The sequence below is a fragment of the Suillus clintonianus genome (assembly GCF_016758775.1).
Source record: "Suillus clintonianus strain FC179 chromosome Unknown DEU56scaffold_250, whole genome shotgun sequence".
Taxonomy (NCBI): Eukaryota; Fungi; Basidiomycota; class Agaricomycetes; order Boletales; family Suillaceae; genus Suillus; species Suillus clintonianus.
Genome location: NW_024539474.1, coordinates 1 through 13,176, shown reverse-complemented (window position 1 = coordinate 13,176; position 13,176 = coordinate 1). Strand labels below are relative to the sequence as shown.

Genomic DNA, 13,176 nt, shown 5'->3' with positions numbered 1-13,176 from the left:
CCCTTACCCGAGTATGTGCCCTTAATTTCGAAGGCTAGAAACAAAGTCCGAGGGGAGGATGATGAATCCCGGTGGACTTCAAGGGGACAAGTCTGGTAGGCTTTTCGAGGAAGAGTCAGGCCGATGTTCAGGGGGTTAGTCCGGCCGACGTAAGGAGGGTTCGTCGGCCGACGTAAGGAGGGTTAGTCCGGCCGACATAAGAGGATTAGTCCGGCCGATCATAGGGTTAGTCCGGCTGACATAAGGGATTAGTCCGGCCGACACAAAGGGGGTTCGTCGGCCGACGTAAGGAGGGTTAGTCCGGCCGATCATAGGGTTAGTCCGGCTGACATAAGAGGATTAGTCCGGCCAACACAAAGGGGGTTCGTCGGCCGACGTAAGGAGGGTTAGTCCGGCCGACATAAGAGGATTAGTCCGGCCGACATAAAGGATTAGTCTGCCGGACAATAGGGGCTTAGTCACCCGGAGAATAGGGGCTTTAGTCCGGCGACGTGGGGGACAGAAGCAGACAGGTGTAAGGACGGAAAAACAGGAAGTCTGAGGGGACAGAAGGACAGGACGTCCGAAAGGACAGAAGGACAGGAAGTCCGAGAGGACAGGATGTCCGAAAGGACAGAAGGACAGGATGTCCGAGAGGACAGGATGTCCGAGAGGACAGGAAGTCCGAGGGGACAGAAGCTAGAGTAAGACTACACTAGACAATGTCCAGAGTAGAAACTGACAGAGGTAGACTACCCGAAGGAGAGGCGGAGTATAGCCCGAGGAATCAATCCCAGGACACAGAGGTTGGACAGGGAAGTGGACCCGGGCCCATGGAAATGGATCCGGGTCCGAGGAAAAGGGATGAGGATAATCTCAGGTGATATTCAAACTCAGGAAACTACTACGAGTTTACAAGGTATTATATACTCGGAGATCCGGGTCAACAAGAGGAACATACGGAAAGGCTAAACTGACAGGCGCAAGGAAAATAATACAGGAACAATCGAGAACGGAGACGGAGATGAAGTATCGAATGGATCTGGGCATAGGAGGTATGATCGAGAATGAAGTCGGAATTAACTGTCAAACAGATCCGGGCATATAGGGGTTAGGACAAGGGGACTATACAAATGGGGTAACAGAATAGGAGCAGGACCGGAAATGAACTGTCAAGCGGATCACGGGAAATGGGGACGGAGATGAACTGTGAAGTGGATCCGATGTTTTAGGGGTTAAGTGGACCTGGGTCGAAGCTCAGGATTGAGTAGGTCCGATGTTTAGGGTCCGATGTATAGGATGTCCGACGAATACAGGAGGAGTGGACGAGTGGACGAGCGGGACGACATGAGTGAGATCCGACGAATAGGACGTCCGAAGAATAGGACGTCCGACGTATATGGGAAACAGGGCAGATCCTGCTGAGGGGTATGTCCGGTGGAGACTGGGATGCGGAGTTATCCTGCCAAGGGTTAAGGTATAGCTTGGCTACATTTTGGAGGTCCGGACATTGTTTGTTGGGAGAGATGGGATATGATTCAGGGGCTCAATGTACGGTATATGACACGGCCGCTACATATGGATTGTTGAGTATTGTAGGTCAGGTTCCGTGCCAGGAGGGACGATGGGCTGCGCAAAGCCAAACCGGCTACCAGATTGGCGGTGAGAAAAAGCGGGATGCATATTCGATACATCCAAGTCTTTCTTTGTTGCCTTACTAGTACCTTTCTTTCCCCCTGTTTTAGAAGTTGCAGGATCCTCCACTGTTTCCGAGACGGTATATGGTGGAGGGGTTTCTGTCGATGTTCAATATTAATATCTAACACCAACATAAACAGACCTGCCTTTGTGCGATTACCACGACCCTTACGAGGTGGTTCAGGTGCCAGAGGATTGGTTGGTACATCGATGTCAAGGGAGGTGGAGCCCTTGGGCTGAGTAGTCCGTGCCGGGGCATCCAAGAGAGCACCGATTTTTTCGAGTTGCTCAACCCTACCTCCTTTTCCTGCGCCAGAACGTCCAGAACGTCGAACTGACGGTTTGTCTGCAGAAATTGGCTCTTGCAACACCACGGATGCCTTGGCCCCAGCACGCGACTTCTTTGCAGAATTTGCTTGACCATCAGAATCTACAGCTTTACGCTTTGATTTCTTCTGGCTCGCACGAGGAGACATGACTGGACCACGCCACTAAGAGTAGAACTAGTGGTACGATCAGCACGAGAAAATCACTGATAGATACACACCGTTTTAAGGCTCGTAGTTTGACTCGTAATCGGGTCTCCAGTGCCGCATGCAGGTAATGTGGGAGAATCTTGCGAAACTGAATATAGCATCTTTCGGAAATATGAGTCGAGCGCTGCATGCAGGTAGAGATGGTGAGCTTGAACGTTGAGCGGAGGTAATGATGCATGCTTTATTTTACACAAAGTACAAAATGGGGATATCATGTGACTCATATACTTGCGCGCCGGTATCGGTATCGGATATCAAAGTGTAGTACATACTGGTAAATTTGAACTCTACCCAGTTTTGCTCCTCTTCGGCTTGGGTACAACTTCCATCGTCCAACGATGATCGACACTCGCTTCCGACGTGTGTCATCTACAGATAACTCACTGTCCTCATCACTGCCACTGGCGGTAGTAAACGAACCTGCCGCTGAGAGTATTACCCATTTGGAAACCAGGAGTTCAGGGGAGTCCTCCGAGGGCAGTGCAGCGATGTGCTTATCCAGCAATTGATTACGTCGTCAAAGACCAACTGCTTGGGGTTTTTAACGAGTTCATACCACGCTAAACGCGAGTGGAAGGAGAGATTTGAAGTAGGGGTCGAATTGTTGGCGAGTTCCATAGTGTAGTGGTCAGATTGATGAAAAAATCGAGTCTTGCTGTCCCCGCACTTTTGGTACGTCGACGCGGACCATTCTCCTGTTATCCATTTCACTTTTTGATTTGAATGTGGGAGAGTCGTAGGGAGAACACACTTCATGCCGAGAGGGCCCCTGAACTCAATGCAGACCCAGATGAACACATAAAACATCGACTCCAGATCGTCGTTGTAGACATGCGTGATCATGGGGGCTGGGTATGCTTTCGATCCCGAGGCTCGTGTACCCATGCGCTCATCCGACGGATCCGGTGTATTGAGATAAAGCTGGAAGAGAAGGGATCGCGACATGAACGGTATTGTGCCCTGAGGTTATGAGGTATTAATTCATATATAGATCCTGGAAAGAAACCAAAACACTAACGGTGCCCCCGACACTGTATTTATCGCCTCGTACGATATCTACAGCAAACTCCCAATCTATCAACATCCCGCCATCATCATCCCCAATCATCGCGTTGTTCAAACTGCAATCACGATGAAGGATATGCCTCTGCTCTACCGCAAACTTCTGGACTGAAAATATTGTGAGTGGAACGGTTAGGTACATACAATCAAAAATCACTTACCCTTCAAGATGTCCCGTATCGCAGTCAAGAACTCCGAACGTGAACGGAATTGATACAAGGGTCGCGCACGGGGCTTCAAAACCATGCGAACATGCGTACGGGAGGTGCCCTGTAAGCTGCGCGTGATCTTTTGACGATACTTCACCGTCTCGTCAACCTCGCCAGGCTCCATCTCCACAAGCCAATATTCAACAAGGCGAGGAACACCACGGAGCCCATCCATCTTCTTCATCATACGAATTTCGTTGAGGACCTCCGATTCACTGCCAAGAACCCAGTGATCTTTGATTATGTACTCTTCATCGTCCTTCCTGGCCAGATAGCACGTCGTGCCACGACCAACGAGGCCTTGCGTGGAGAATATTAGATCGAGTATATCGTACGTGTTTTCATTTACTCGTATTTTTCCGATTGGCTCTGGGAGGGGTTCACGGAGAGGATCAACAGGGACTTCGTCTACGGGGGGGACCATGCTTGGAGGGATGTTGGCTGCAGGTTTGCGCTCCGCATCCTCTGTGGTGTATGGGGGTTTGTTCACGATCTCTTCAATTGTGGTGGTCTCGCTTTCCACGATCAGTGCATCTGGGATTGCTAAGGTAGCAGTCTGGTGCGGAGCAGGTGAGCGTGAGTGTTTGGCGGGGCGGAAATCAGGGGGTCGATGCGTGCGGTGAAGTGTGTGTTTCAATATACTGATCGTGGGGTCGAACCCGATGCACTCGAGATTGCCGAAGACAATGGACGAAAAAATCTGTAAGAACTTGTCTGGCTCTCGATCGATGTTTATGCAAGGGCTGACAACACCACCCGAGTGGTCATATAGATGGACGCGAAGCTCGCGATACCCATTGCAGATGGAGACCAACAGTGCGAAGCGTCTCCACGGTTGGTGTTTGAGAAGCAGATACGCCTTGGAGTCGAGAGTTTTGGCAAGGGGATTTGAAGGTAAGTAGGCACTCGAAGTCAGCTCGCATACGGCCTTGATTGTGTCCCATCTAGCCTCGATATCATCGAGTAAGGTGAGGTCTGGTTTGCGCGCCATTGCATCGCCGGGTACTGGGCGTGAGGAGTTTGATGCGCTCCAGACACGAGATAAGATGCGCTTCTGAGCGAGTTCAGGCCGTCGCAGGAGGAGGGCGATGGAAAGGACATTGTAAAAGGATGCAAAAATCTGTTCCGTTGTCCATGGCTGGAGTACTGTGGTTCTGCCACCACTGTCACTTTCGTGTTGGACACTGGCAGAGCTGGCATTCATAGACTCGGACATTTCGTCATCCTCAGGCTGGCTAGAGGCAACAGGTGTACCAGTGTCATCGACGAAAATCCAATCTCCCGACTTCTCATTCGTAGTTCCACTAGTTTCTCCTTCCCTCTCTTCATGGTCCGTTCTTCTCTTCTCTCCTGCCCGCTTACTTTTTTGTCCAGGAAGTTTGTCTAAATGTGACTCTGGGAGTGGCCAGTTCCAACAGCGTGCTTGCGTGTCATAAAGCGGTACGAGGATTGATTCATTTTGAATTTGCTGAAATGCTTCGACCCTGGTATCGGGGTGGATTTTCTTCAACGAAACTTGAAGATCCTTTGCTTTTGGGACCTTGCGGTTATAGGACTTGAAGATCAATGATAATACATGGCCAAGCTCATCACTGTTGGCAGGTGGAGATTCCTGCAAGATCAAGCGAATAAGTTCCGAGCTGGTCAGTTTACTCATTGTCGGTACATTGTGAACCTCTGGAGCTGACATCAAGGATGCCAACTTCATCCCGAGGCCCCCAGAACAAAAATGCCTACCAAGTGGCATGAGGGAGTGCTAGTGCTGTGTGTACAGGTACGAAAATATTGTATTTGACGCTTTCTTTACTAGTCTACAAAAATGGCCTTATATTGCATCAAATGATAGCGCAAAGAAGGCGCTTTTATCCAGAAACTCGTTCAACCAAAACTCCGTGGCATGCTCCAAACTGTTGTACGCTGTGAGACGCTTGTCAGCAGTAGCGCCAAAACGAGGTACAAGTTGAACAGGAGCCCTCAATTGAGATAACGGAATAACATCGCCCATCCGGTTTCCATTTGAGTGTTTCGCTCGCTTGAGTATATGAAGGTGTGTTGTTGGATCGCGATCATTTGAGAGATCAAAACATTGAACATATGTGAGGAACCGATCCTTCCAAGACCATAGTAAACCACTCTTGCCAATGGGTCGCATAATGAGTCTAATCTGCGCTGATTGTGTGACCTGTAACAGTTGAGCTTTAAATGATTTATTGTAACGCAAAACAGAAAGCGCACCTGAAAGACGACTACTGGGCCATGAGAAGCCCGCACTGGTCTCGGCAATGACTGTATCATAGTGGCCCAAGATCCACGGGTCATTTGGTGGTGCAAAGTTTAGCGTCTGAGCTGGTTTGATGGCGTGAGTGTCATGTAAATCCATCTCTTGCAAGCGAATTTTAAACCAGACTTGAACTTTGTCAAATGGGAGGACGGCACCAGGTCCAGCCCTTCTAGGGCCACCTATTGCATGAACATGCCGTTGTCCATAAGTTGCCTCACGTTGAAGGAAATCAGCTATGGCTTGTCGTAGATCTGGTAAGCCGAATGTGATAGCGACTTCATCAACAGTGATGCTCTGAATGGAGGGGTCATATGAAAGATGAAAGGCAGTAGATTTGTTGACAAAGGAGCGAAGTGGTACAGGAACGGAACCCACTTCTCAGTACTGGAGTGCCTTAGCAATCACGAAATAATTCGTAATTTGGTGTGGGTGTCGGGTTGGGTCAATGGGATTATCTTGTGTGTCGACGTCAATGTCGATCTCTTCAGCATCCAAGTCCAACCCCTCTTCCTCAACCCTCTGCTCGTGATCCAACAGGCCGGTAGCGAGCTCAAAACGACGACACTTTTCGGCGCAATCGAGGTATCAACAAATTTGTGTGTCATAATTGTTGTTATTGCTCGATCTAGCGGGGTCTTTGATCTCTGTAATGTGGGCGTGTTCAGTGATGTCGGCAGACCACTGTCCTATGACGCCAGAGTTACGAATGCTGGGAACGATACTATGCATTAGCTCCAGCTTGGGGATGTAAAAGTTGTTGATGACTCTATTACCCTTCCCCTGATGAACCCCGGCAGCAATGATTGCATCCTTGTTTGCGTGGAACTCATTTAGTGCACGTGAGATGCGCCCGAGATCTTCCTCATCAATGCGCGGCGACTGTACGAGATATCGGAACTGCATGAGCGCCCGTAAAGCAGCAATGACACCAGCAGGTGCTGCATCCGCACTGACAGCGATGATATACCGTTGAATGTCTCGCTGACAGCGACCGGTGACTTGTTTCAGCTTGGAGATGCCACCATGAAAACGCCGATGACCGGTGATGGGCTGCAACACTGAAAATCGGAAATCAATTTCGGAATCTCCAACAGCGTTAATGAGCCATTGGGCATCGTGGTCAAAGAACACTTTATGAAGATGGTGGAGTGATTCTGGTGTCAAAAAACGGGAGGGGTCTGCTAGTATGTAGTCCACCAGAATGGCTTGTCGACGCCATTCAGTCGGAACTTCTGTGCCTCGCGGAAAAACACCTCAATATCATTGGGATCAGCGCGCGAGCGCACAACAGCAAGCTGTGCAAGAGTCGTCGATTTCATCCGGGGTTCATGACGGAATGCATCCCCGAACCGCTTATACATCACCATCGTCACTGGCGACGTTTTTCCACCAACAGTTGCCAGCATCATGGCCTCGGGGGTGTCAGCGATATAGCTCGCGAGAGTGGTGAAGCAATACCGACTGTGTCCGGTAGGATCAGACAGCATGACACCACGTTGAGCGGCCTGCTTGAGTGGTTCGAGAATGATATTGAGGCATTCATGTATCAGTCGATCCTCCAATACGCCCTTCATTCGCTTCTTCTTGTGAATACACTTGGGGACTGGTAACAGAGCAGCGAGAACAAAAGAGTTGGTTGATGATTTTAGGCATATGTTCATATGTATATTGGCGAGGCTAATTAGAAGCGGATGAGCCACGCGATCCCCTGTTAATGCACTGATATTCGTCTTGTCGGAGGAGAGAATGGTGCCGAGGAGGGTTGCGCCCTTTGGTATCGCCAACTTCAAGGATATTTGAGTGCCAGACCTCAATAACTGACTATCTACTCACCTGCATGTCCCATGCATCGTTTCCTGACATCCATCCAGCATATATGCGACACAACCTCTCTGCAGTAGAGTAAATCTTGTGAGGTGTGAAGTCGATATGATTTTGAAATAGTGGGTGATTGAAGATGCTGGCGATACATTCAATAGGGTCGCGCCAGTACAGAATTACAGGCGATTTCGTAGGATGCAATGTATGAATTACTTGAGACTTCCAGTGCGGACCGCTGGGGAGCATCTCAGCTCTACCGCGTAATTATTTGGCAGAGTGAAACGACAAGGGTAAATCCTTGATCTAAAAAGACGTGAATCATAAGCAATAAAAGTGAGATATACGCACTGACCATTTCAAGCGATAGAAAAGAGTCAATCTTGCCCATGCTCAGGCCTGAACGTAGCAGCCATGCTGCAACTTGCCAATCTCTTCGGCTGCTAAACGGATAGTAGAGATTCATTTTCCGATATACACTGTTTTCGTCTGCATCAAACAGCCCCAAAAATGTGTAGCCATCCTCATAGGCCAGAGGAGGCTCTGGAAAATAGTTGGTTACTTTGCGCACTTCATGACCCGCAGTTCCCTCAGGTATATCCTTGTCTTCTCCTCCACCATAGAAATCATGAAAACTTTCCTCGCCTCCAAGTCCCGGATCGTTGTTAGAAATATTGATGTCATCTGCTGAGTCCATGTTATGATCTTCACTCAGGCTGGGCGAAATGGAGTTAATCATGTCGTCTAACCACGTGTTGCATCCAGACCGAGGCTGGCTTAGATGATGAGCAACAGAAGTACGGTCTTTAAACGCTTTGCCGCATGAGGGGCAGCTTGAATGCGACATAAGTCATACTAAGAAACAAATCATAATAATATCAGTAAGTATCGGGTGATATCGGCATTTCCCGAAACTGTACTCAATACACCATGACCATCAATCTGCGCGCATTATCAACAAGGGCGTCGGGCCTAGTGGACAACATTCTTGATCCACATCATCAACACCATGATGACACGAAACCAGGGACGCACGGGATGGACCCTTACGAACTTCTTCCAGCTATTACTTCCTTGGTAAAGTCAATTGTCTATTTCTCGTTTTCATAATGCACCTTAAATTTTATCAGTCTATACAGAAACCAGCCAATTCTGAAGCAAACCTTGTTATGGACCTTGCACGAGCCAAACGTGAAGTACTTCGGGCACAGAAGGCACTTGCGGAGTGTTTACTAGGGGAAAATGAAGTATTGGCAAGCTTGCTCAGGCTTCGAGTGGATACCGCAGAGAACACTCTAGATGATGCAGACATGGGCCTGGGGTGTATGAGACTTGCCTTCAGACAGCATGGCTGGTCTCATTGTCCCTTATCTGCAAAACAATGTGAAGGTGATCAGCGCGCCGGTAAGTTTATGATCTGTGAGAGACAACTATCGTCCTTATCAATCCCTCAGCTACTACGAGAGAAGTCCCAAACGATTGCATTCTCACTATCCAGCTTGATTAATTCGTTTGCCACGGATGGTCGAGAGTTGGTACAATTTTGCATTTATAGATATTCACCTTGTGTCCTACTAGTATTAGCATACATATATGTACTTGTGTGCTCGCTGTCCCTTCCAGTTCTATATACAAATTGTGTTTTGTGCTGTTGTTATTTCAGTGTTGAATTAGATTTTGCCGCATTGTTTGAAGTCCATCCACAGTCTGAAATACAATAGACTTCACATTTCAATGATATTACTAGGTATATTACTAGTAGCTATTCGGACTTGAACTCCTTGACTTTCAAATGCAAAGTCCTGTGAGCCGTGTAGAACTATGAGTGATTGTAACAAATGTATACCTGGGTGCACTATTTTTCTGTGACTCTTGGCGGAACTGTGAAATCTGTGAGTGATTGTAACAAATGTGTACCTTGTAGCACTGTTTTGCTGTGACTCTTGGCGGAACTGTGAAATCTGTGATTGGCTGTCGTGGGAACACAAATCTTGTGCTTTCTGTGCGAAAAGTTGTAGTTTGCTGATGCCTGCCAACGCCCGTCTATTGTAAGCAAAAGTGTGAATTACAAGCCTGAGAAGCAAAAGTCGCGCTCTCAAGATCAAAGGTTGCAGGGTTTTGGAAGATTCGAGGCTGGATGTGTGCGATGGCTGGTACACGGGCCCCACTGGGGTTGTTCAACTTGATTCAATTTGGCACGAGTCCATTCGACCTAGCCAAGCAGACCATTCCGAATTTGTGCACCAACATTGAAAAAACTATCAAGGTAAGACTGGCGCAAGCAGTAATTAGTAATTGTAATGTGACGTTGAGTTGTATTGACCACACGGATCACAAGAGCTGAATTGGTTGAAGCACAGACCGACTTGTAAGTTGTGTGTGTTGGTCCTCGTTTGTTTGTTTCGAAGTTCAGCATGTGTTATAACTTATTACGAACCAAATTATATACCAAAATTTGGTGTCAAAATGTTCATTGTCGTTGTCGATGGTAGAGGCTAGGAGCCGCGGCTCAGGCCGTCGGCTTTGGCTTTTCAGAATTCCAAGCCGGGCCATGCACATCACTATCTGAGGGGATTATGAAGAAATGAAAATGCAAAAAGAATGATCACATTATCATCGTGTTCTCATCATATTATGGTCGTATTCTGGAGGAAATTCTCACTCGTTGTAATTTCAAGGGCCCACTTTAGGTACTGTGCGCGCACCCCAAAACTTGTTGCAGGTAGATGATATATGCCCCAACGAGAACACATAGCAAAGAGAATCCATTGATATTGCATTTCTATACATACAACCAGAACTTGAGCACCATCAGAGGGCTAATGTCATAGATGCCCCCATGGCTGTATAGAGACTAGACACAGTTAGAGACCTCAGTCGTAGTGGAACGAACTAAGATTAATGTACCTAGACACAGTTAGAGACTATATGTACTCGTAAGTGTCTGGCGGTACAGATATAAAAGAACCAAACTTACCCTCAGTCGTAGTGGAATGAACTGAGGGATAAGAGCGGGAAGACGTTGACTATATGCGTCAGTATTCCTAATATTCAACTCCGCTTGTCGCGTCGCACAATGGCACGAGCTCACGTGCTCCAACACTCCTCCTCGACGCGACGAGTACTCCTCCTCGATTTCAACACTGAATGCCCAAGCACGCGCGTAGTCGCTGGAAGTCCTTGCGTGGGAGTGCCTTGGTGAAGATATCCGCAACATTGTCCTTAGATTTGACGTAGTGTAGTTTCAGTTGGCCGCGTGATACGCGTTCGCGAATAGCATGAACTTTGATGTCGATGTGTTTTACTTTTGAGTGATAGGATGCGTCCTCTGAGAGAGTGATGCCGCCAGTGTTATCGCATAGAAGAGGGGTCGCGGATGGTTGCGTAAATTTGATCTCGTTGAGTAGAGTGCGCAACCATGCAAGTTCCTGAGAGGCTTCGGATGCAGCTACGTACTCGGCTTCGCATGTTGAGAGCGACACGGTCTTTTGCTGGCGGGCGCTCCAGGTGACGACTCCACTGCCTAAAGAGAAACAATAACTGCTGACAGACCGTCTGGTATCGGGGCAGTTAGCCAGGTCGCTATCGGTGAAACCAAGAAGGCGTGCGTTGTGTTCACCGCCGAGGACCAGTGTAGCGTCTCGAGAACCTTTCAAGTAGTGTACTACCCTTTTGGCTGCCTCCCAATGTACTGGGCCATAGCAGTCTAGATGCCGAGACAGTTGTTGGACTGCATGCGCTATGTCGGGTCGTGTTCCAATCGCAAGATACATCAAAGAACCGACGAGTGACCTGTATGGCGTTCGTGACATAAGGTCTCATTCAGTATCATTGGAAGGGGCGTGAGTACGACGAGAGAGATGAAGCCCTGTTTCCATTGGGGTGGATATGGGCACAGCGTCCTTGAGACCAAATTGCGTGATAATACGATCAATGAGCGCTGTTTGTGACAGTTGGATGGTGCGATTAAGTCGGTTTCTGTTGAGAGCGATCCCGAGACAAAAGTGTGCTTCACCAAGGTCGGATACCGTCCATTTCGTATGAAGCTGGTCTTTGAAGATCGAGATGGCTTTCTTAGTGCTTCCAACAGTGAGGAAATCGTCCACGTGGACTGCGACAAGGGGAATGCCGGCGTCAGTGCGCCGATAGTAGATACAGTGCTCGCATTTTAGTCGACGAAATCCCCAGGACAGCATAGCGTCATTCATGGTGCGATTCCAGACGAGTCCACCTTGTTTCATGCCGTAGAGACCTTTCTGTAGTTCCCAGACCCAGTCCTCCTTCCCTTGTTCGACGAAACCCTCCGGTTACTCCATGTAGCAGAGTTCGTCGGATTCGAGAAGTCCATGAAGAAACGCGGTTTTGATGTTGAGTTGGTCTATTTCCCAGTCGAGGGCAGCGCCGATATGCATGAGGATGCGGAAAGATTCTAGTCGGGCTGTAGGAGCAGATGTTTTAGTATAATCTTGCCCCCATACCGCTGAGTACCCACGGCAAACATATCGTGCTTTGAATCTAACTGGTTTGCTGTCGTGATCACGTTTCAGCTTAAAAATGGGATGGCCTCGCATAATTTTACGACCGGGAGGGATAGATGATTGAGGGACGAGTTTGTAGACGCCTAGTTCACGTAGTGATTCGAACTCCTCCTGGAGTGCCTTGGTCCAATCGCGTGCATTGTCAGATGCCATGGCCTCTGCATATGTGGTAGGATCGTCGGCGAATTCGTGTTCGAGGTGATCGGGCATGGCTGAGAAAAGGTCAGCAAGGTGCGCAAGTTCATCTGCTGAAACGATGGCTGCCAGGGCATCTTCCTCTGATAGAGAGGTAGGTGATAGAGCCTTTAAGTGTTCGGCTGACGCGAGCGAATCCAGTACCACACGCTGTGTTGTAGAGAGGTAAGGTTTGCCGTCCAGGGCGCATTGTTGTTCGGATGGGATTGGTGTGCGGGTAGAATGTTGAGGCTGAGCTGGTAGAGGTGGGGGTGGTAAATGCTGTGGTCGATCTATGTCCGGGACTTCCTCAATGCTAACAGAACGTGTGGGAGCATTAGCTGCGCGCTGTATAGCATCAGTATCAGGTAGATTGACGGAAGGTGGAGGGGGGGAGCCAAGCTGATGTGACTCAATGAACGATACATGGAAGGATGTAAAGACCTTCTGTGATGCACGATGAAAACATCGGTAGGCTTTCGAGTTAGGCGAGTACCCAATTAGTATACATTCAACAGAGTGGTCGTATCGTAAACCTTTGGATTGTGGTGGTTCTGAATCAGCACAAACGCTCGACAGCCTATTTCGCGTAGATGCGATAAATCTGGTTTGGTGCCTTCCCAACGTTCGAATGGAGTATGACCTGCTTGCGAAGAGACTGGTGTACGATTCGTGAGATAGCACGCAGTAAGCACAAATTCATCCCATCGATTGATGGGGACGTTGCAAGCAGTGCGCATGGAACGAGCCTTACCAATCAATGTGCGGTGGAGGCGCTCTACTCTACCATTCTGGGCGGAGGTGTATGGCGCAGTAAATTGATGTTGAGTACCACGCGATGTACCAAACATTCCGGCGCCAGCCTCACAATCGCCCATTAG

General features: G+C 48.6%; 3 protein-coding genes across 3 annotated transcripts; 1 reads left to right on the top strand and 2 right to left on the bottom strand.

Moving 5' to 3' along the window:
- Nucleotides 1–1,551: 1,551 nt before the first annotated feature.
- Nucleotides 1,552–5,141, bottom strand: DEU56DRAFT_920481 (uncharacterized protein; the record flags this gene model as incomplete). Its single annotated transcript, XM_041358460.1, has 5 exons — nt 1,552–1,775; nt 1,820–2,168; nt 2,727–3,173; nt 3,232–3,383; nt 3,437–5,141. The coding sequence occupies 5 exons, from the start codon at nt 5,139–5,141 to the stop codon at nt 1,552–1,554; spliced, it is 2,877 nt and encodes a 958-aa protein (XP_041200588.1).
- A 1,209-nt stretch (nt 5,142–6,350) lies between these two features.
- Nucleotides 6,351–7,339, bottom strand: DEU56DRAFT_874529 (uncharacterized protein; the record flags this gene model as incomplete). The annotated part of the gene is given in 3 exon segments (XM_041355979.1): nt 6,351–6,970; nt 6,996–6,997; nt 7,017–7,339. The coding sequence occupies 3 exon segments, from the start codon at nt 7,337–7,339 to the stop codon at nt 6,351–6,353; spliced, it is 945 nt and encodes a 314-aa protein (XP_041200587.1).
- Nucleotides 7,340–8,513: 1,174 nt separating this feature from the next.
- DEU56DRAFT_762538 (uncharacterized protein) lies at nt 8,514–9,342 on the top strand (the record flags this gene model as incomplete). The annotated part of the gene is given in 5 exon segments (XM_041350719.1): nt 8,514–8,660; nt 8,714–8,906; nt 8,926–8,987; nt 9,038–9,118; nt 9,331–9,342. The coding sequence occupies 5 exon segments, from the start codon at nt 8,514–8,516 to the stop codon at nt 9,340–9,342; spliced, it is 495 nt and encodes a 164-aa protein (XP_041200586.1).
- Between the last annotated feature and the right edge of the window lie 3,834 nt (nt 9,343–13,176).